The sequence below is a fragment of the Phyllopteryx taeniolatus genome, chromosome 13, assembly GCF_024500385.1.
Source record: "Phyllopteryx taeniolatus isolate TA_2022b chromosome 13, UOR_Ptae_1.2, whole genome shotgun sequence".
NCBI classification, from domain to species: domain Eukaryota; kingdom Metazoa; phylum Chordata; class Actinopteri; order Syngnathiformes; family Syngnathidae; genus Phyllopteryx; species Phyllopteryx taeniolatus.
In genome coordinates this window covers 13,936,909-13,957,572 of record NC_084514.1, presented here as the reverse complement: position 1 = coordinate 13,957,572, position 20,664 = coordinate 13,936,909, and the positions used below count along the sequence as shown (strand labels likewise).

The following is a 20,664-nucleotide window of genomic DNA, read 5'->3' as shown; positions in this document are numbered from 1 at the left end:
AAAGGTCTGCTTGGGAGATTCATCCACGTACTGTCTACATTGCCACACACAATACTGTTTCAGATGACAGGCCCAGCCTGCCTTCTCTCTCTCCATCTCGCCACCAAGTGCAAGCGCATGTGTGCACTGAAAGGGATTAGCCTTTACATGGCTTTACCCCGAGTTGCTCTACTGTGACCAAGCGGGCCCCTCATTTACATACATTAGACATATGAGCTAACCCCCTTACGTCCAATGGCATCATATAAATTACAGGTATGTGGAGGATGCATGTTTGTGGTGGGAGTTAAACACGCACCAAAAAAGTCTTAATTAAATCAAACAGTGTAAACCTGTCCGAGGGCTATAATCGATTGCCCCATTGCGCCTTATCTGGTGCTGCCAAGGGATGCTCTGCCATCTGCTATGTAGATCGATACATTCTCACAATGCAGGAGAGATGGATTAGACGCAATAAAAACACTCTTTTCGCTCCTCTTCTTCCATCACCATGGTGTAAATGGATATGTTGTATTCCTCTGCCAAGTGGTATGTTTTCATTGTGGGTTTGTACATTTGTGTATGTGAAAATAACCGCAAGTTATTGATATTTTCGCAGTTTTATTATTATAGGTGTGTATTCTTTCAACAATATTCCTATTAAATTTGAGTGACTAACTTCACACTTTAGTGACGAAAAAAAAAATCCTGATGTTTTAGAATGAGCAACTGGGAAAAAAAAAAAAAAACATGTATCTGTGTCATAGTGTACAAGTTGAGCAGATTTGAGATATGAATACTTCATCTGGATTTACACCAGTTTAAATTGAACATGTTCCAATATTATGTCAGTCAATTCACGAGACGAATTTACTGTGCATTACGTAGAACATTATTATGTTTTCCCTGAAATGATTAAGCTGGTTGAAATGCTACCTCATTTTAGCTATTAAAGTCCCTGTAAAGTGAAAATAAATGTAAATTTGACACGCCACAGAGAAGTGCTGTTAACAACCCTGCAAAATTTGAATGATTCCAAAAATCGTCAAGTATACAAAATGAGGCTTTTTGATGAGAAATCAAGCCTTTCTTCCTGCTCTTGAACATTGTGGGTGTGTTCGCTAAATGCGCTAAAACCATGCCCCCGCTGTCAGTCAAATACCACACATCTTTTTTATGCCTGTCGTGAACATATTTCAGCTATATATTCCTCCGGTGGCTGGAATATATCCCACAGGGTTGTCACAGGTCTTTCAACAGTCAGTCAAAATACATGAGCTTTAGTTCACACAAAATATAGGCTCCGTTTCCGGGTTTGTAAACGAGATGCAGCCAGCCATCGTGGCACTGCCAAGCCACACCAATACAGTATATACAGGTACATCTCAATAAATTAGAATAAATATATTCTCATGACATACCTAAATAAATTGTGCAACACAAGCCTATTGATGACTAGATGTGATTTATTATCTGGAAAATGCAATAGGGCCATAACCTGAAGCCTCACACAGTTCCGCTACATATTTGAGAACAATAAATCACATCTGTAGTCATATGCAGGCTCTGTTTATTGCAACTTATTTAGGTATGCCATCTCACTAGGGATGTAACAATATTCACAATACTGCCATATCACGAAATGAAAAGTGCCTCAATATCATCATGGTCTTGTCTAGGTATAAAATAATGAGTCGTCGTGTTTAAAATTCAGTTTTGGGCCGGCTATACGCAGCCACACCGCTTATCCAGGCTGCTACAGCCAGACTGCAGCGCTCTACTTCCTCGTTAAGAGTATAAACGCACTCGATTGGACACATAACCCATGTGACCGTGTGGGTACGGCACAGAAAATACACTGACCGGCCCACATGACCAAAAGGCTGCGCTGAAAGGGATGCAGAAACAACTTGGTGCTCCGAGTTCCTCCCAAGGTTACAGTGTAGCTGCTACACTGGTCTGAGCGTCGATTGGGCATGAGGCGCCTTGTTGTTCGCACCGGCCTCCGTCGCAGGAAACGCTGACCTACGGGCCGGCATCGACTGCTAGTGGAGCTCCACTTCGCGAACCCGCATCCTGGCCGGTGGTGGCCGCCACTGGGATGCTCCACTAGCCAGCCCTCCGTGGGGGGCCACGCCAGATTATTTAAGCATATTGTAACACCAGCACTCATTAGTGGTATACTAGTGAGTGTTTATCTCAAGTCGAAAGTCGTGGGTGAAAGACCATCACAATGAGAGACGATTCCGACTCCCCACCAATATATTACAGTATTCCCAAAAATGAAATAGGTCCACTCCATACAAATACAGAAATCAATGCAAAATTAAATCTGACATATTTCCCTCTCTTCAAATGAAATGTCCACATTTCAAATGAAAACATATTACAGAGGCTGTTGAGAAAAATAAATCATCCTACAATATCACTAAACAGAGGAAAAGAAACGTAGGATTCTTATGCCTCTGAGTGCTCCTGCGTTTATGATTTCACTTGAATGTATGGACTCGAGCAAAGAAATGTTGCTGAGCGGCTATTCCCCTTAAAATACTGGCATTTGTTTTTCCCATTGTTGCCACCCATTCAGTGCACACTCGTGGACAGATGCAGCTTTCCCCCGATAGTCTCAAAAAGATGAGGAAAAACTTTTTTAAAAATGAGGAATTAAAACAAAAACAGGACTTTTGTCCTTAATGTGCAAACAAAAATACGCAACACAGTATGACAGGAACGATGGCGAACAGGACATTGATAACTTTGCATTCCTCGCAGCGCTGGCTGACTATATTAAAAAAAAGTCATCGATCTTCTTATATTACAAAACAAAATACATTCCATATCATGACAGTGTGATCATTCAGAGTTTTAACTAAAGCATTCTGCCACAAATAATAATTTTCCTAGTAATTTTTACAATGATGTACTGTATTCCAAAAGAATCACCGAAGAGCACATTCACTCCCATTTACGCAGTGTCCCTGAACGGCCCTCGCGTTCTCGCGGAGCTGCGACGTGCCTGCCATGAATGGTGGCAGTGGCCGCACTTAATTGGTTGCCAAATACAGCATTTATCTGCCGACATATGAAGGCTCGTATGAAGTGTGTTCAGACTGTTTTGTCCTGGAAGTCCCTAACCATACCTGGCACTCTTGAATGAAAATGAACTTTCTTTTGAAAACACTTCTTTGACGCTAGAATAAGCGCCTTCCCAATTACGGTCATCAGGCAGAAATGAACTAAGTTCAGTTCACGGTCGCCCAAAATATGAACTACTTCATGAACTTTGGTTCATTGAACTCGGTCAGGTACAACCCTGTCGCTTTCTGAATGCTCTTGTTGCTTTTCATATGCCCCTGAATCACGTCAACCTTAAACAGGCCTGTAGGATCGTCACTGCACACTGTCTTTGCCAGACGCCATCATATCTAATGAGGAAGTTTCTTTGCACTTCAATGATACAATTTTGCCATCAAAGCACCTCTCACTGACTGACAGACGAATACCTGATGGCGTGTTATCCCCTTTCTTCGTTTTCCTCAGGTGCTGCACTGTTGTGTGTCAGGCTCCACCCTCCACACCCAACAGAGCCATTACCTCCTCAGCCTGGCAGATTTGCCCACTGACTACAATCTCATGTTGGGACAGGTGAAGAGTTTTGAGCCACCGCCTTCCCAGACGACCACTACTGACTTCCGCAGCTTGCTCACCGTAGCAGAGGGTAAAGGGGCACGGCATTAACAACAAATTTACAATTGCCACTCTTACAGCCGACATACAGTGGACCCCCGCTATTCGTGGGAGATAGGAACCAAGTCAGGATTTCCGCGAACAATTGACACCCTCCTATAATGTTATAATTGCGTTTATTAATAGTTTAGACCACAAATATATCACAAATCATTATCCCAAAGCATTTTAATAGCATTTTCTACTCTTACAAATATCTTTAAACATTGCTGTACTCATCGATATGTACTAATGTACTGTACAGGAAACTACTCATAGCAAATCACATATCTATTGTTAGTATAGTGGAGTTGCCGCCTCCCGCTCTGCTCTTCCCTACTTACAAAATAAGAGCATCCAAAAACTAAATTCCTCCAGCCTCTACACCCAGCTAGCCGCTACTTAGCTGTCTAGATTTTTGCCAGGGCCGGATGATATAAGCGTTAACAGTGTACCGTGCAGTACACCCCACCGTGGCTGACAATACTGTAAAAATCTGGGTTACGTTGTGTTATGTGTGTTATTGTTATATGTTAATGTTGGCGGGGTTATACCGAGCCATGTCCTGTTCTGTTGTGCTGAGCGCTGATTTTCGGAGTGCCTTTGAACGCATCGCTGCTGCTGCTGCCTTGTGTGAGAACTGTTTGGGTCAGAGAAGAGACACTTGCATGTGCTAGCAAGCTGAGAGTTGTGTTCTTTTTTTTGTAACTTCTTTTTGTTGGCGTTGGCGAACATGGCTAATGTGGGCCGACATTAGCCATGTTCGTTTCTTGACCAATAAATGTAAGATAAACCGACTCACATCTCGTCGTGTATCATTGTAAGATGTTACAATACTACTGTACGCTCACTCACGATACGACCTCACAGATAAATATGAGACTAAATATTTTAATAACTGTAACTTCAAAATTGCTCTCCCAAAGTACACAAATATTTACACAGTATTTTGCCATGGGGAAAAAAAGGACTTGTTTACCATGTCATAAAAAATCTCAAGTAGGCAGGGTTTCCTGCTGATTTAGTGTTCTGAAAAACCAAATCTTCGTAAAGCTGAATTACCTAACTGCGATTGTGCGGGGGCCAATTTATAATCCAAATAAAGCACTCTGTAATGTTTTTTTTCTCCTTTTGTTCAGTTCAGTCTTTGCGGAGCTCTCTGCTTGAATAGGTGACGTTCTTAGTTATATATGGTATATATCATTATAGAATTCCATGAAGAACAAATAGAATAGTAGCCAAAGGCTTCTTCAGCGCATTGCCATAATGTAATTACTACAATGTCATGAAATCTTAGGAGTTCACTGAAAGAATTAATTCGAAGTAGACCATCCATTTGGAGCTGCTCTATTAAATGTCATTATCCTATTAAAAATATAATAAAGGAAAATCAACTATCAGGGAATTCAACATTCCTATTAGTGCTCATTCTCAAGAAGACCCATTACAGGGTTAAGATAAAAATGTCAAATGATTCCTATTTTTGTGACCTTGTGATTCCATTAGGCAATGGAGTCCACGCTCTCTCGCCAACCCTCATGTCCTCAACTTCTAAAAAGATCCTTTGAGCCCAAATACATGCAATATTTTCACTGAAACAAAGGGAGAATTTTTAACCTTCGAGTCTGCCTCAGAATTTCCAGCTCACACTTTCTTTGTGGCACACAGCTGCAGTGTCTTAGTGGAAATAACAAAACACAATCAAAAGGACAACCCAAAGAGTGCCGGCCTAGTTATATTCATGCCCCTACCTCATATTGATCAAGTCACATCAAAGGGCCAGCATATCTCTAATGTAGCTTGGCCTGCTTTCTAAAGAGCTTTTTCCACTTTGATGGGGGATGATGGTATTGATAGCACTGTCACAATGCAAGAGTGCATCTTCTTGTTTTTCCGACATCAGCGCATAATGAAGCCCAGCATGCTTTTCACTTGAGCGTAAAAACCCATGCATTTACACAAATGCAATTCACCAAGTAGGGCCCCATTCAGTAGCCTGTGAAGATGGAGCTTCTCATTAGCGCGCGGACAGTCTAAACACTTGTCCATTATAAGAAGACTCAATGGGCTTTTCAAAGTTGTCTCATATGATTAGATGCTACCTACTTAGAGTCGTGCTGCCCAAGCTATTGTGAGAAATGAATAAAGTACTCTTATTAGTAATAATAATGGAGATTTTGCTGTGTGTTAAAAGAGGTAACAGAGATAATAGCATGTCAACACACACATGTGAGGCTTTTGAAAAGTGGCTATCAAAGTCAGCATTACATTTATTATAAATGATAGCCTAGCTAGGCATTTTCCCATAGGTATTTTTTTGTGATGATCTCTGGTCCATGTATTGTATATTTATTATATTGCCCTCATTCTTTTGCCAGAAAAGCGGCGTCGGAGCATGGAGCTGATTCCTCTGACAGCGCGGATGGTCATGACACACCTGGTGAATCATTTGGGCCATCATCCATTAAACGGAGGCCCAGCACTCCTCCATAGCCTAGTGAGCGAAAATCATGACAACCCGTATGTGGAGTCGTCCGAGCTGTCCTCCGAGGTCTTCAAAAGCCCCAATCTTCAGCTGTTTGTTTTCAATGATACCACACTGGTGTCCTACCTGCAGATCCCTGCAGAGACCCCCACTGTCGGACAGCCCTCCCGCCCGTCCTCCCAGGTGCGCATCATTGTCCGTGACATTTCAGGTAAATATTCGTGGGATGGGACAATCCTGTTCTCAACCATGCAGGAAAAGTGCAAGGATATTGGCGTTTTCAATTCAGCCGATCACACGCTTGCAACCACCGCTACTCCCGCACACAGCAAAACTCTGTCCAGTTCTCCAACAAGAGGGCCGTCCAAGTATCATTTCTCTATCTCTGATTCCCTTCCTGACTCCTGCGACGTGGAGGAAGTAGATTACCTCAATAAACTTTTAGAGGATCTTGGCCAGAGCAGCCCAGAATGCCTCCCCCAATCTCAACTCCAGCTAAATCAGCCGGCCTCCTCACCCTCGGGCATGAACCTTGAGCATGAAAGTGCCATCCTCAGTGCCATTCTTCGTCAGACTCGGCAGGAGGAGGAGCAAGTGAGAAGGTGGGATGCTGATGTGAGCTTTCGGGCCTCCAGCCAGAGGGAACCGTCGCACCAGGAACCCAAGGCACCTTTTTATTATTGTCGGCTGCTGCTCAATGACCTTGGCATGAACTCCTGGGACCGAAGGTATGCTACCATTTTTTGTCAATGTGACAGTTGTGATTTAACCCCTTTTTATCATTCACTCTTCACTTCTACAGCTTTCATGGTACCACCACAAAATATAAAATATCATTTTTAACTGTAAAAGAGTATTATACCGTTCATATCATATTTGCATTTATGACAGCTTCCTAATATCCTGCAAGTCATTCAGCCGTTGGCTTGTGACTCTTAAGAGAGCAATTTTAAAAGCACCAGAGTGCCTTATTAATCTCCCCTCCGCAGGGTAAATGTGCCCAGCTGTTTACTCAACGGCCTACCTTGTGCTGCTTCATCTCTATAGTGCCACCCGCAAATTAAAAACTTGCACCTTTTAATAGTGATGGCGTAACATGCACGCAGCTTGTGGGAGCTTGCTGTTTGCACCTGTGGCCTTTTACACTACATTTCGGTTAAAGGGCAGTTTGAAAGTAAAAAAAAAAAAAAAAAAAAGAAATCTAGTTTCATATTTCTTTAAACAGCTGTTATGACTTGTCAGCAGTACATGATTAATATAAACTGTCTCTGGCCCCATCTTGTGCCTCTAATTTGAGAAAGCACCTCACAAAAAACCGATCAAATTTACTGTTATAGTTACACTCCGTTATGAATGAGGTCCTTTTCTGGGCTAACAAGGTAACAGGTCAGTTAGCACTGTGTTTTTTGTATATCAAATTAGAGGCACAAGACGGGGCTGGAAACGTCAGATTTGTTTTCACAGAGCATGTCATGTACTACTGTCAAGTCATAGCGACTGTTTTGACAAATACGATCAAATTTTCATTTTTGGAAAATTGCAAACTAACCCTTTAAAAACAAAGCAAAAATTTCAACATTCATGTTCACAATGTGCTGATAAATAATTGGACAAGGTCAAATAAGGCCCATATCAACACTTCATTATTTGTGACAATTTGGGTACTAAATATGATATAATATATTTGAACTGTTTTTGGCCACCTAGGAAAAGTTTCCATTTGCTGAAGAAGAACTCCAAACTCTTAAGAGAACTAAAGAACTTGGATTCTCGACAATGGTAATATTTTTTTTCCCCCCTTTTGTCATATACTTTCCCTCCTTAGCTCCTTAGAAAGCCACTTTTTTCAGGGATACTGCTGCTGTACTGTAATCATTTGTCGACACGAGTAACTGGTTAGAGTTGGTACAGTTGTTCAAAACAGCTCCATGACATCTTTTTTCTCACACCATCATTTTCCATCTTGCACCAGCCCCTGCCAATAGCTTTGAAAAGTAAAGTGGTAAGGTCTCATTGTATGATTTCTGTGAACAATAAATGAATAAACACAAAACACATTTTGTCCTCATTGTCACTTTAAGCGACTATAATAGTCGTGTTTTGTTACTCTTCAAAAGGACAACTGTTTATTTTATTTTGTGTTTTTATTTATTTAATTATTTTTTTGTTCTGGAGCCGAGAGACACACAAGATCGCTGTATTCTACATTGGCGAGGGCCAAGAAGACAAGTGCTCCATCCTGTCAAACAGTGCCGGCAGCCAGGCTTATGAAGACTTTGTTTCTGGGCTTGGATGGGAGGTGCTTCCTAACAGTCTTAACACTCAATACAGATGCATTCATATTTGTAACAAAGATACACCTCCCGATGTGGACCCCTGTTGTCGTTAATCATGTTAAATGGAAACTATGTATTCCTCAGGTGGACCTGGCCACACACTGTGGCTTTATGGGCGGCCTCCAGCGGAATGGCAGCACAGGACTAACAGCTCCCTACTACGCTACCTCCACTGTAGAAGCCATCTTCCATGTCTCTACACGTATGCCATCTGATTCTGATGACTGCCTCACCAAGAAGGTGCCTCACGTGTATAATGATGATTACCAATCGTATCTGCACGTTCAAATTTGGATATACAGTACATAGTGTTGTTTGACTGTTGGTACCCCAAGAGTGAGAAAACAACACTGTGCACGTCTAATACAGTGAAATGGCTACACTGTCCCGCTTGCCGAGATTAAGTTTATATATATATATATATATATATATACTGGTGAACAGTAATCAGCATGCCGTGCGTTTACTGTATATCCTACAGCCTGGTGTTAAGCTGTGATCAGGAGGTGTGACGCCAGAATGTGGCCATTGATTAGTAACCTTGGCAAGCAGGCATGACGAGTAGAGAGTGGCAGGCTCGCGAGTGAACAGGGTTGCATTTTCCGCTGTGGTAATGACTATGATTCTGCTATTCCCTGCTCCCCTCCCTGTGTGCTGTGACCAGGGCCTGGATTCGGCCATTATCTCTCTCTGCTAGAGCGGGCGCCGGACGGATGCCAGCAGGATCTTTTTATCCAATTCCTGCTGCCTCCACAGGAGCGATCAATTGGGTTCTGCAGTAGGATTCAAAACTGTAGTACACAAGAAACAGTTAGCACGAAAAAATGAGCCGCAAAGGCCCCTGCCCATGCTGCCAATCTTCTCATACGGGGGCCATGCTGCGATGGGAAATTAATCAGGCCTCCCCCATATCCCCACCCACTCCAGTCCTCCACAGGCACTGTGTCACTAATAACCACCTACAAATTCCAAACCCTACTGAACCTGTGCTTATGGACTGCAAAAAAATAAATGTGTAAAAATTGAATATCAAGTTTCGGGCAAAATAGGAAAATGACAATGCAGTTTGCTGCCTCTCTACCTCCATTTCACTTTAGGAAATGCTGTAATTGTTCATGCTCACCTTTCCCAAATCTCCACACCAGCTACTGGCTATATAGAAAATGGTTGGCTTGGTGTACACGCGAATGCTTCCAAAGGGTATGGGGGCATTTGGATGTGAAGATGGAATGAGGAACAGGCTTCATAGCTGTCTGAGTGGGATGTTTTCCATGTCAATTTAAAAATAACACTTTTAGTCCAGCAGTCACCCACTTTACTGCGTAGGGCCATAGAGGCATACTGTGGGTTCTTCTGTGGGTAGAAAAGGATGAGGGCGGTCAAACCAAACAGCCAAATCAAACAGAAACGGGGGCGGCTATAAATTCCTCAATCCAATTGTTTGTTGTTGTGTAGTGGAGGCTGCAGCAGTAGCAGCTGGCCTCAGTAATGCAGTTACAGAAGAAACTTGCAGAGTTGGGGTGAGACTGTGTATGTATGTGCGTGCGTGTGTGTACGTACATGGGTGTCAGTGTGTATGTGTGAAGAAGATGGAGATAGCCCAAGCTTTTTTACTTGCCCCAAGGCACCAAAGCTTAAATGGGCCAACCAAGGTTGAATTTATGAGTAGCCCCCAGTCTTCTGGGGTCCTCTCGTCTGCTGTATCCATCATGTTTTGAGGCCCATCAACTGGGTGGAGGTCAAAGACAGCTAATTGGACAGCAGCCTTTGAGGGGGAAAAAAAAAAATCCAAAAATAGGAAGTAGGTACGTGCTGTAGCCGATTGATTGTAGCATAAGCATCCTCATTAGACTTGTGATTCAGCTCATCCAAATGCTAATATCCTAACCAAAATTAACATCCCGGTATTAATTGTTAGCACCAAATGCATTTTCAACATTTCCATGAAATTGTCCCAGTGACTGACTTGGTTTATACCTGCTGGTCCTCAGATAGACAGACTGAACTGGTGAACAGTAATCAGCATGCCGTGCGTTTGTTTAAGATCACAGAATTACCATAATTAAGGGCTTATAATAGAATGCGCTAATTGCATTTTTGGTGGCGAGGGCATGTTTTCTAATGGGTCATTAGACCCACAGTACATTGGCAGATGTTTTCAACTAAGCACAGAGTGAATTTTCAGTGTCTGATACCCAATAATAATCATAATTAAAATAAAAATTGCAGCGAATATGTGAGCTACACTTGTAAGAGAATATAATGTAGCTGTGTTGATTCAACTTGGGATGAAGCTGTTTACCTATTTCAAAGTCGCGTCAGTCAATTTCCTGTTCTTTAAGTGTACACTCTTGTCCTGCCTGCTTTCATTTATGTTTGTGAATAGAGTGGAAATGGGAAGCAATTTAATCTCTGATAGGGGAAGTTAATTGGATTTGAATTATTGGTTTTAAAATGCTCAATTTTGTGCATTTTTGCTTTTCAATTTAAATGGATGTTGAAAACACTACAAAAGGCTCAAATCTGAGCCCAGTTCCTTATTTAATTTGTTTACAAAGTTTGTAATTTAATGATTAAAAAAATGCTTTATTTCCTCTTGTACCTGCTGCATTATTTTCTGTAGTTTAATAAAAATGCTTTCAACAAAAAAAAAAAAAAAAACAGATATTTAAAATGCTTGAATACAATCATCTTATGTAGCTTCAAATAAAACAACACTGCCCTGTGATAAATGAAGAATATAGGCTACCTTCACTACTACATTTCTGTCAATTTTCACACTTCTGAGGATGGGCGTTAACATTGATTGAAGAAACCCAGTGGCTTGTCCTACTCCTTCAACATTTGTGTTTTTATCATCATCATCATCACTATTGTAGGAAAAGTATATGCATTTGCCAGTCTCCTGTTTTAGTCTGATTTTGTGTGTTCGGCAGCTTCGTCACCTTGGAAATGACGAGATACACATAGTGTGGTCAGAGCACACCAGGGATTATCGGCGTGGCATCATTCCAACGGACTTTGGAGATGTGCTGATTGTCATCTACCCAATGGAAAACAACTTGTATTTCATCCAAATCATGAAGAAACAACAGGTGAGAAACAATTGAACTGTTCTGTAAACAACACATACAATGTTAATGTGGAAATTAACATTAGGCAAGCACCAAATACTGACGTCACTGCGGCTATCCGGCGCATAGTTTGCCTTTATACTCGAGCGCAACACGCACGCAGTTTTGAAAGTGTGCTGCGGTTCACCTCCGATTTGAGGGTGCCGCTGCTGCTGGTATTGGCTAGGACGCCACAGGGTGGAGTTTCCTCTGCATTTTTGGGGCCATTTCCGGTAGCCGTTTTTGCTTTCCTTTCAGTAACAAGGAACAAAGCAACAACAATGGCGACCGTGGAACCACCATATAAATATATATATATATATGTGTGTGTGTGTGTGTGTGTGTGTGTATATAGATATATATACACACACACACATATATATATATATATATATATATATATTTTTTTTTTATATATATATATATATATATATATACATGTGTGTCTGTGTGCATGTGTGTGTGTGTGTATATATACATATATACATATATATATAGAGAGAGAGAGAGAGAGAGAGAATCAGGGGTGTCAAATTCAAATGCACAGTGAGCCGAAATTCCCCAAATTTGGGCATCGAGTTCCAGTGTTTATTGAAAACTTAATGAAATTAACATTATTAGACATAGAACCCAAAACAATACAAAAGGTTAATTGGGTAAAACATGAAATTGGCTATGTCAGTCTCCAGACTTAAACCATACAAAGTATATGTAGTTAATCTGCACACACACACACACACACACAAACTACAACTGAAAGAAGCTGCAGTGAAAGCCTGGAAAAGCATCAAAGACGATGAATGTAGTCGTTCCGTGGTGTAGTGGATCACAAGCTTGATACAAATTATTGCAAGCAAAGGATTTGCAACTAAATATCAATTCTTCCTCATTTTAATCTGTTCTGCCTGTTCCAGTACTTGTATTCACTTAGAAACTTGTATTCCATTGCATGCAATGCTATGCTTATGCTAAGATGCGAAACAGATCTAGGTGCACATAGTAATCAAACATGAGCTCTCTAAATTACAAAAAAATGAAGGAATTGGACTCACTGTTGCAATATTTTTAGAAAGGTGTGTATCAAAAGCAAAATAAATTACAACCTTGTATGATAAGATATAACAGAAATAGAAAAAGTGAGGTTTAATAGGTTTGTTTGTAATGTAAATGATTTAAATATTGTGAGGTAATATTTCAACCCTGTCAAAGAAAGCCTTTACCACAATAAATGAATACAAGACAGTAGAAGCACTTTGCACTTTTCAATAAAAACGACAATTTTATGGGACCAACTCAGCTGTCACAGTAGTTTTGTGGCTAATGAGTTAATAATGATCTTCTTGAAATCCCTTTGTTATATAATTTGACTTGCTATTATACTGCTTAAATTACCAAGTTGAAGACAGCAGGACCTTTAGGAGGGACTTTGACATTCCCGTCAACTTCCAGGTCAATGACCATTGGGCGTCAGTGATTAAGGGCCTGAGTGAACAGACGCGTGTGCCCACACACTCGCACGCAACCGCTAAAATGCTTATTGTCGCTTTGTATTTGTTGTTTTGCTCAATATGGGGGCATTGTTAGGTATTGATTGTCATTTTAATTTCATTTACCATACGCTGATTCTCATTCAATATGTGCGGCTGTCATGCATAGTTATGTAAAATCTAGTTAAGTGTTAAACCCTCTCGCCTGAAACAGATGGAAAAACGGTCAGAGTATGATTTTTAATCAGCCTTATATTTGGATCTTACACAGTGCCAGAGGATTGATTAAATTAACTTGAGAACATCATGCATGTTAAAATACATCCTTACTATTTTTTCCTCGTTCATTTTCTCAGGTTCCCTTCTTTGGGCCTCTATTTAATGGCGCCATCATCAACGGGAAGCTGCTGCCAAGCTTAGTGCGGGCCACTTGCATCAATGCCAGCAGAGCTGTCAAATCCCAGTTGACTCTCTACCAGAGTTTGTATCCTTTTCTTCTTCGTTCTAAAGCTTTATTTTCACCATCACAGTAAAGGGATTGTTTCATCAGATACATTCGAATGTTTTATCATCATTTATTAGGATAGTTATCAAAGCACGTACGCATGTTTAAGACTGTGAATGTAGATTTTGGTAGATTTTATGACTCCACTCATGTATAACACCAAAGAGTCTGATATGGTCAGTGACACCAGCATCCCATTTGAGCAAATTTACTGAGATGCGGGTAGCTTGTCACGTCAGCCAATGCACACATCTGAGTGCCGACATGGATCTTTATTGGCTGGTTTATTTGCATACAGCTATTAAGCTGGGGCTGTTGCACAGCCTGAAGCAGCATGGGAGGTTGTATGGACCTGTTTGTCGGAGGAGCACTGATGATGTGTCGTCGTCATCTATTTCTACCATTTTTATGGAGCACAAGGAGGGCCCCAAAAAAGAGTCACATCAACAAATGTTCAACACGCACGCACAGACAAGCTCGCTCTCATCCTTCCACCAATGCCTCTTAACAGTGTGCCGTTAAGAGCCTGACTCCAGCTGTAGTTGTCAGTTGGTTTAAAGGCAATGTAATCACCAATGGAGACAAATTAGCATGTGAATGCCAGCAGCACTGGATTGGGAAGGGCAATTGGAGGGGGGAGTAAGAGGGTCGGGATGGCCCCTGGAGGGGGAAACCTGATCTCTCATAACACCCTGCTCCTTCTCGGACAGCATGTACAGCACCGCCTCACCAGAGCCCCGCTGCCCCTCTGGCGGTTGCTATAGAAACCTCCCCCAATGTAGTTTTGGGGGAACGGGTATTAGCTATTGTTTTTCTCTTACACAGTATTTTTTTTTATTGAGATTTAAATAAATTTGACAGTTTCTCAAATATAGCTTGACAGTTCAAAGTGTAAGTATGTATCTGCTGTTGTGCATCCTCTGGTTCCCCAATTGTCTCTATCAGGCCTCGCCTTTGTATCCCTGGGGGCGTCCTGAGTGACAGATGTCTGTTTCCCGACGCCAAGAGAATTAGCCCTGTGTGTCTCTCAGCGCCAGGAGGAGGAGCCAACCGCTATCTGCCTGACTCGCTGAGCCTCAAGGGAGTGCTGGGACAGTACAGAGGCCTTTCCGGGCCACAAAAACCTTACCTGGCATTCCTTAGCAGAGAAGCAGACAGCACAACGTCATGACCTATTAGAGGGGATAATAAAACTCTGGAGTTTTGATGCTGATTTAGGCTGCCAGGCATCGCGCTGTCCAAGAGATGTGCTGAATCAATGTGCCAGGCGCACTAAGCACACTGCCAGTATCTGCTTGTCCTTCTGCTGTTTTTTGAGGAGAAGGGAAGTAATGAATGATGGCTTTGGTTTGGTGATGTCATGTGCAACATCGGCACACGCAAAACCCAAACTTTACTTTAGTGTCAGGTGTGCCTTTTGAAATAGGCTTTCATCATTGGATTTGCACTTTCAGTCTACCAGCTTTTTGCTCTTTTCCTGGACCAGTGTGCATTGCTTCTTGTGCTTCTTTGGAAATGTAACTCTTTTATCTTTCCTGTTCGAACAATGCTCCAAGCCTTTTTCCAGCAAAATCCTCATCCTTAGTTTACCCAGACACAATGCTTTAACACTCCACAGACTGCTCCCTGGCTGTGAGGCCACTCTCCAAGGTAATTAGCTGAATATTTCTTCAAAGAGAAGCTATATGACCCCCGTGTGTCTTGATAAAAGGCCAGTATGACGCTGTGGCCCCCCTCTCTCACACCGTATCAAGGCTGGAGAGGGCTCCAACAGTCTGCTGCAACACTCCCAGGATCTCTCAGTCTAATAGGATTTGATATAGAAAATGACCACCAGCAACATTTTTGGGAAAATACAGACACAGATTGGCAATGTGAGGGTTTTCAAATAAATACCACACACACACACACACACACACACACACTGCACTCCATTTCTCATCACCACATCTGTCATGTATTTACTTCTGTGAGATTTGTGGAATCTCAACTAGTTTTTGTATAGTCTCCATTGTTCAATGTCTGTTTTAATTTGCATCAATGTTGTCTGTCAAGATGCAATCATAGACATCATATAACAAGCCTCTCACAGACAACTCGTAATGTATCATCTATTATTTAGATGGCTGATGGAAAATGCAGCTGGTCTGGCTTTTGGGTTTGTTTGTTTGTATTGTCTGTCTCGTCCATCCTTTGCAGTTGCTTTTTGAATGCTTGTGACCGCAAGATGTTTGCTTTTAATGAACCACATTTCCTTCATTTTTTTTCAACAACAAATCATAAGTGAATCTCATTTGGAGGCTCTTTTAAGAAGTACCATGCAGAAAATGGGATGAGGTATTAGGTTGGTAAAGATGACACATTTGATTGCGTCACCTTAACCCAGCCTTGCTGCCATGTCTTCTGCCACATAATGTGTCACCAGTGTCACTGGAGAATAATGTCTTCGTCCAGAAGCTCAAATTCATTTCTCTGGTCTCCAAGCACTCTCCATCACTCAGTGTGAAATTGTTAAGGATAAAAACCGTTGGTGTATGTGTGTGTTGGGGAGATGGCAAGTTTCTAATAGGTGAGCCAGTACAGAGGTGACCTTGATTCAGAGACATAGCCTCGCTATTGGACAGAATCAATAGTTTTTGTCTCCCCCCCCCCCCCCCCCCCCCCATCCACGCCCCAACCCCACCCCACACACACACACATCATCTGCTGTGACACAAACACACATACACGCACACATACAGAGACACTCCAAAAAGCCTGGCTCGCATGACTGGCAAAGGGCAGAAACAGATTATGGTTATTGATCGGTGCCTGGAGATGGTTCTATGCCTGTGTTTGTGTGTGTGGGTGCGTGTGTTTGTCTGTCTGTCTGTAGTTGTAAGATTAGGGGCAGGTTGGGTCTTTTCAGTGGAAACCAGAAAGCGGCTGAAGTCTGTCATGATCCCTCACAGGCCCCACATGAGCACATAATACTCTGTAACGATGTAAATTATATCAATATGTTTCATGACAATATGACCACCTGCATGCACTCCTTAGTATGCTGTTAATGCACCACCACCCCCCAGACATATTCACAATTATTACAGTGAACTTCATTGGCAATGACATATTCTCTCCCTCTCTCTGATGCGTCTTTGTCCATTACGAGCGTTTTCTTTGATCTACCGTCAAGATTCCTCACCTAGCACAGATAAAAGTGGGCTGTATGCCTGATAGGGTGTCATGAATAGGATCTGTCATGTTAGTGTTGTCTCACATGAATTATTAAGCACCGTTGATCGGTCTAATTTGCCAGCTGTTGTGCCATAACTGAATGCAGTCTCATGGATAATACAAGGCAATTTATATCACTGAGGAGTTTGCAGTGCTCCAGTGGGCACGGCAAGATGCCAAGTGCTCGTTCTTGATACTGTATTCCGGGCCCACTCGGTGTTCTCAGTTGATGGGTGCATAACAAGTGAACTTCCTGTTTATTTGAAAGCAGTGCAGGTGACTTCAAATGTGTCAGAAATAGTCCCAGTATAGACAGAAGACAATCTAATATCAAAACAGTCTCATGTAAATGATGAGGTTGGTATGTTACACTTATCGCACGTACTGTGTTCTTTCCTTTGGTTGGTCACTGTGGTTTGATTGTGTTGGAGGCTGCCCTTGGCACTAATAGTGGTTGAAGGTTTATGCTGTATTAGGGGAGCTGCTGAGAGGTTTGTGTGTTTGTGTGGGTGCTGGTGGGAGAGGGGATTTCCCCCAACTGAATGTTTTAACCTAATCCCATTATCAGTGTAGCGCACTGCCTCTCAGTTTTTTCCCCACTTTATTCCCCCCCCCCCCCCCCCCCTTCTTCTCTCCAGCTGACCAGCTGTTCCTGCCGGTACTCATGACAATGTCCGATGTGTTCAGATCACTGAGTACCAACCCGCCGTACTCCCCAAACAAATACACAGCGCAACCATGCACAACCAACGCAATCGCCTCGACCATTGCTGGAGTCTAGGAAGGCCAAGAAGGAGGAGGGTTTTTAGTTGGTGGAAAATGGGGAAGCTTTGGCAGTGTAAAGCGGGTGGGGGTGGGGAGGGATGTTGGGGGCGTTGGTTCTATCAAACCAAGAGCCCTGACTCAGGAGGCAGCCCAGTTCGGATGGCATATGGCGTCTAGCGTCATACAACATGCAAAAGTATTCTCTCCCCATGCCCCCTCGTATCCACTCCCTCCTCTGTCTGTCTCTCTCCCCTGCTGCTAATGCAGAATGACTCATAGCATTACTCATTTTTTCCTAAACACCCCCCTCCTACATGCACGTACACACACATCCACCACATAGGACCCACACCCTGAAAGCCCTGGGGGCCACGCACAACTCAGCCTGAGGTTCATGGGCCCCTCCCCCTTTAAACACAGGTAAAGCAGGCATGGAGACAGATGGACCAATAGCAGGGACACAGAGCTTTTTGTTTTTGTTACTGCACACACGGCTGTGCTGTCAAACTGTTGCGAACGTTTGCTTGCTCAATGTATATGGAAACCACTTTGAACTGGCAATTTGCATTTGGAAAATCATCTGCCGACAGTTTTTTTTTTTTTTTTTAAGCAATTGATTTTTTAAAAGTTTTTATAACAAATGAAAACCAAAATATGGTGCTCTGTGCCCTCCCTCCTGTGTCCATCTGATATCCATTCATGTCTGGCATCTGTCCGTTGGTACGCTGTGACAAGTGACAACAAGCATGGTTGCCAGTTTTGTGTGGAATCAATTTCGTTGTGCTCCCACAAACTGAAGCTCAGGGTGTCAGTCACAATTACAATAAACAACATATATTTTTGAAAATAGACATCCCACCGTACAAGTCTGATGACTTAAAGGAAACTACATGACATTTAAGATCATTTTATGACATCAAATAAAAGAGTCTTGCCCCCGTAATCTAGTCTACTCATTCCTTTGCAAAGGGTTTGCTTCAACATGCGATAGACACTTGAGTTTGGGATTCCTATCTGATGACCCGTCGGTCACCAATTGTTCTTCTCTTCGCTGGGAATGTCTGAAGTCTTCCAGAAAGTTGCTTAGGGACATCTTAAACAGTTCCACCTGATTCAATCGTATGTCTGACACGAGTAATGGTGCATGGCATTGGTGGACATTCTCCTTCAGGATTTTCTGTTAAAGAGCAGAATTCATGCTTTACGGGGTTTCACGCTTGTGCGCACGGCACAGTGCTGACGCACCAGTCTTCTTCGTCCCATCACTACTGTGTGTACATTAATGAGGAAAGAAATGAACTTAAATGATTTTAGCAAATGGCTGCACTATAACAAAGAGTGAAAATTTTAAGGGGGTCTGAATACTTCCCTACCCACTGTAGATATGGATATATCTAGATAGATATAGTATATATTTATGTATACAGTGTGTGTGTATATCTAAATCTATAGATATAGATATACTGTATATACTGTATATGTACTGTATGTAATAGAGGCTGACATTTGGGAGTGAACTTCACTATCAATCACGTGATTGGGCAGGAGGGGGAGCAATGGTCATGTGGGAGCAGGAGGGAGAGGGAATTGTCATAAAGTCACCAGGAATTGACGGGAGTGGAAACCATTAGACAGGAGTTGATGGGAGTGGAAACCATGACAGAAGTGAAAAAGATGATGGAGTTATATTTTATTTTTACTTAATGATTTCCCCTGAGCATCCCTCACTTGGGATTGGGATCAACCTCTGTGGGAGTGGGAGTGAGCGGGATTGGGCAGGATTTTTGAAAAATACGGCATCGGGCATGATTTTTTTTAAAAACAGAGAGGGAGTGGGAGCGATCGCTGGGAATGGGAGGGAGCGGGATTTTTCTTTTAAACACTCTGGCTTGGAAGGGAGTGGGAGGGACCGGGAGTCAACACGACAACATTTGTTCGTATTTATTTTACTACCAAAACTCAACTTTAAATGTAACTTAATAGAACAACCAAAAAATACATTTGTAAAATGTAAATTAATAACATGTTAAAAAATAGAACTAAAAATCAATAAAGAAAAATAATTAGCCATGGCAAATAACATTGTTATGCCTGGGGTGACTGTGTTTTCTATTATATATATTTGTTGAAAAAAAAAAATCCTTCTCTCAGTATTCTGGCATTTAGTAAATAGACATAATGTTGGTAATCCTAATTGACCTAAAACAGTTTTTGTCTGATTTCATGTTAGACAATCGGGGGGGGAAAAAGTGTTTTTTCTTTTTTTTTTTTTTTTTTACAAAGCCATGACTGTATCTGCTGTTCCTGCTATACGAGCCTTGCCCTCCTGGGGGCAGTGTGGTGTGATGCATGCATGCAGCTGCACGTTTCAGTAAGCTAAAAAAAAGTAGAAGAAGAAAGTCGCAATCAAACTTCATTGAAGTCGTTTTTCACAGATGAGGAAGTATATATGCCCGTGAGCATTGTTATATTGTCAGTCTGTATGTGTTACTATGGCGTTTGTGTGTAAATAGTCGCTATTTGAAGGTAAATCCCTCCCGTGATCTAATGCTAATGTTAGCTAACCCTGTCAATAGGGTTTTCCATTGACTGAAATGATGTATGTCTTGTATTTTAATATTCAGTGTGAGTAGGTAATTCTTTTTGTTGTGCGTTTCCTTTTACAGTAAGCTTCAACTGGGGTGTCAATAAACATCTTAAAGCGTGCTCAGGGAAGGCAGAAGAACATGCCGCACAGCTTGCTACAAGCAACACAGGGTGTGTTTAGGGTGCGTTTACAACACAGGAACTTGCATACACAGCCCACGCCCCTGCACATGAATTGTTTTTCTTCAATGATAATGTTTTTATGAAAAAAACTGCAAAATCACAATTACATTTCGATTAATCGCTCAGCCCTAATATGCAGCACATTTTTGTTGTTTACATAGAAACATGCAGTTCCTCAAGGGAGTAAGCCTTCCAACTGTCCTCTTCTTAAATTGGACACACGAGATTACAGACAATTTGAATTGGCTCTTAAATGTTAATCCCTTTGACTCACGGTCCTTTT

The 20,664-nt window shown here is 42.0% G+C and overlaps 1 protein-coding gene across 11 annotated transcripts in view; it reads left to right on the top strand.

The window, feature by feature from the left end:
- ralgapa2 (Ral GTPase activating protein catalytic subunit alpha 2) overlaps window positions 1–20,664 on the top strand; it is a 123,445-nt gene that overhangs the window by 68,799 nt on the left and 33,982 nt on the right. For 10 of the 11 annotated variants that reach the window (XM_061794263.1, XM_061794270.1, XM_061794264.1 and 7 more), the window contains 7 exons: window positions 3,520–3,697; window positions 6,084–6,918; window positions 7,898–7,969; window positions 8,366–8,489; window positions 8,611–8,766; window positions 11,463–11,621; window positions 13,483–13,610. In XM_061794263.1, the coding sequence (XP_061650247.1) occupies window positions 3,520–3,697; window positions 6,084–6,918; window positions 7,898–7,969; window positions 8,366–8,489; window positions 8,611–8,766; window positions 11,463–11,621; window positions 13,483–13,610 (1,652 nt within the window). Of the gene's footprint in view, window positions 1–3,519; window positions 3,698–6,083; window positions 6,919–7,897; window positions 7,970–8,365; window positions 8,490–8,610; window positions 8,767–11,462; window positions 11,622–13,482; window positions 13,611–20,664 lie in introns of those variants that run through there. The other variant, XM_061794272.1, reaches the window with a different exon arrangement.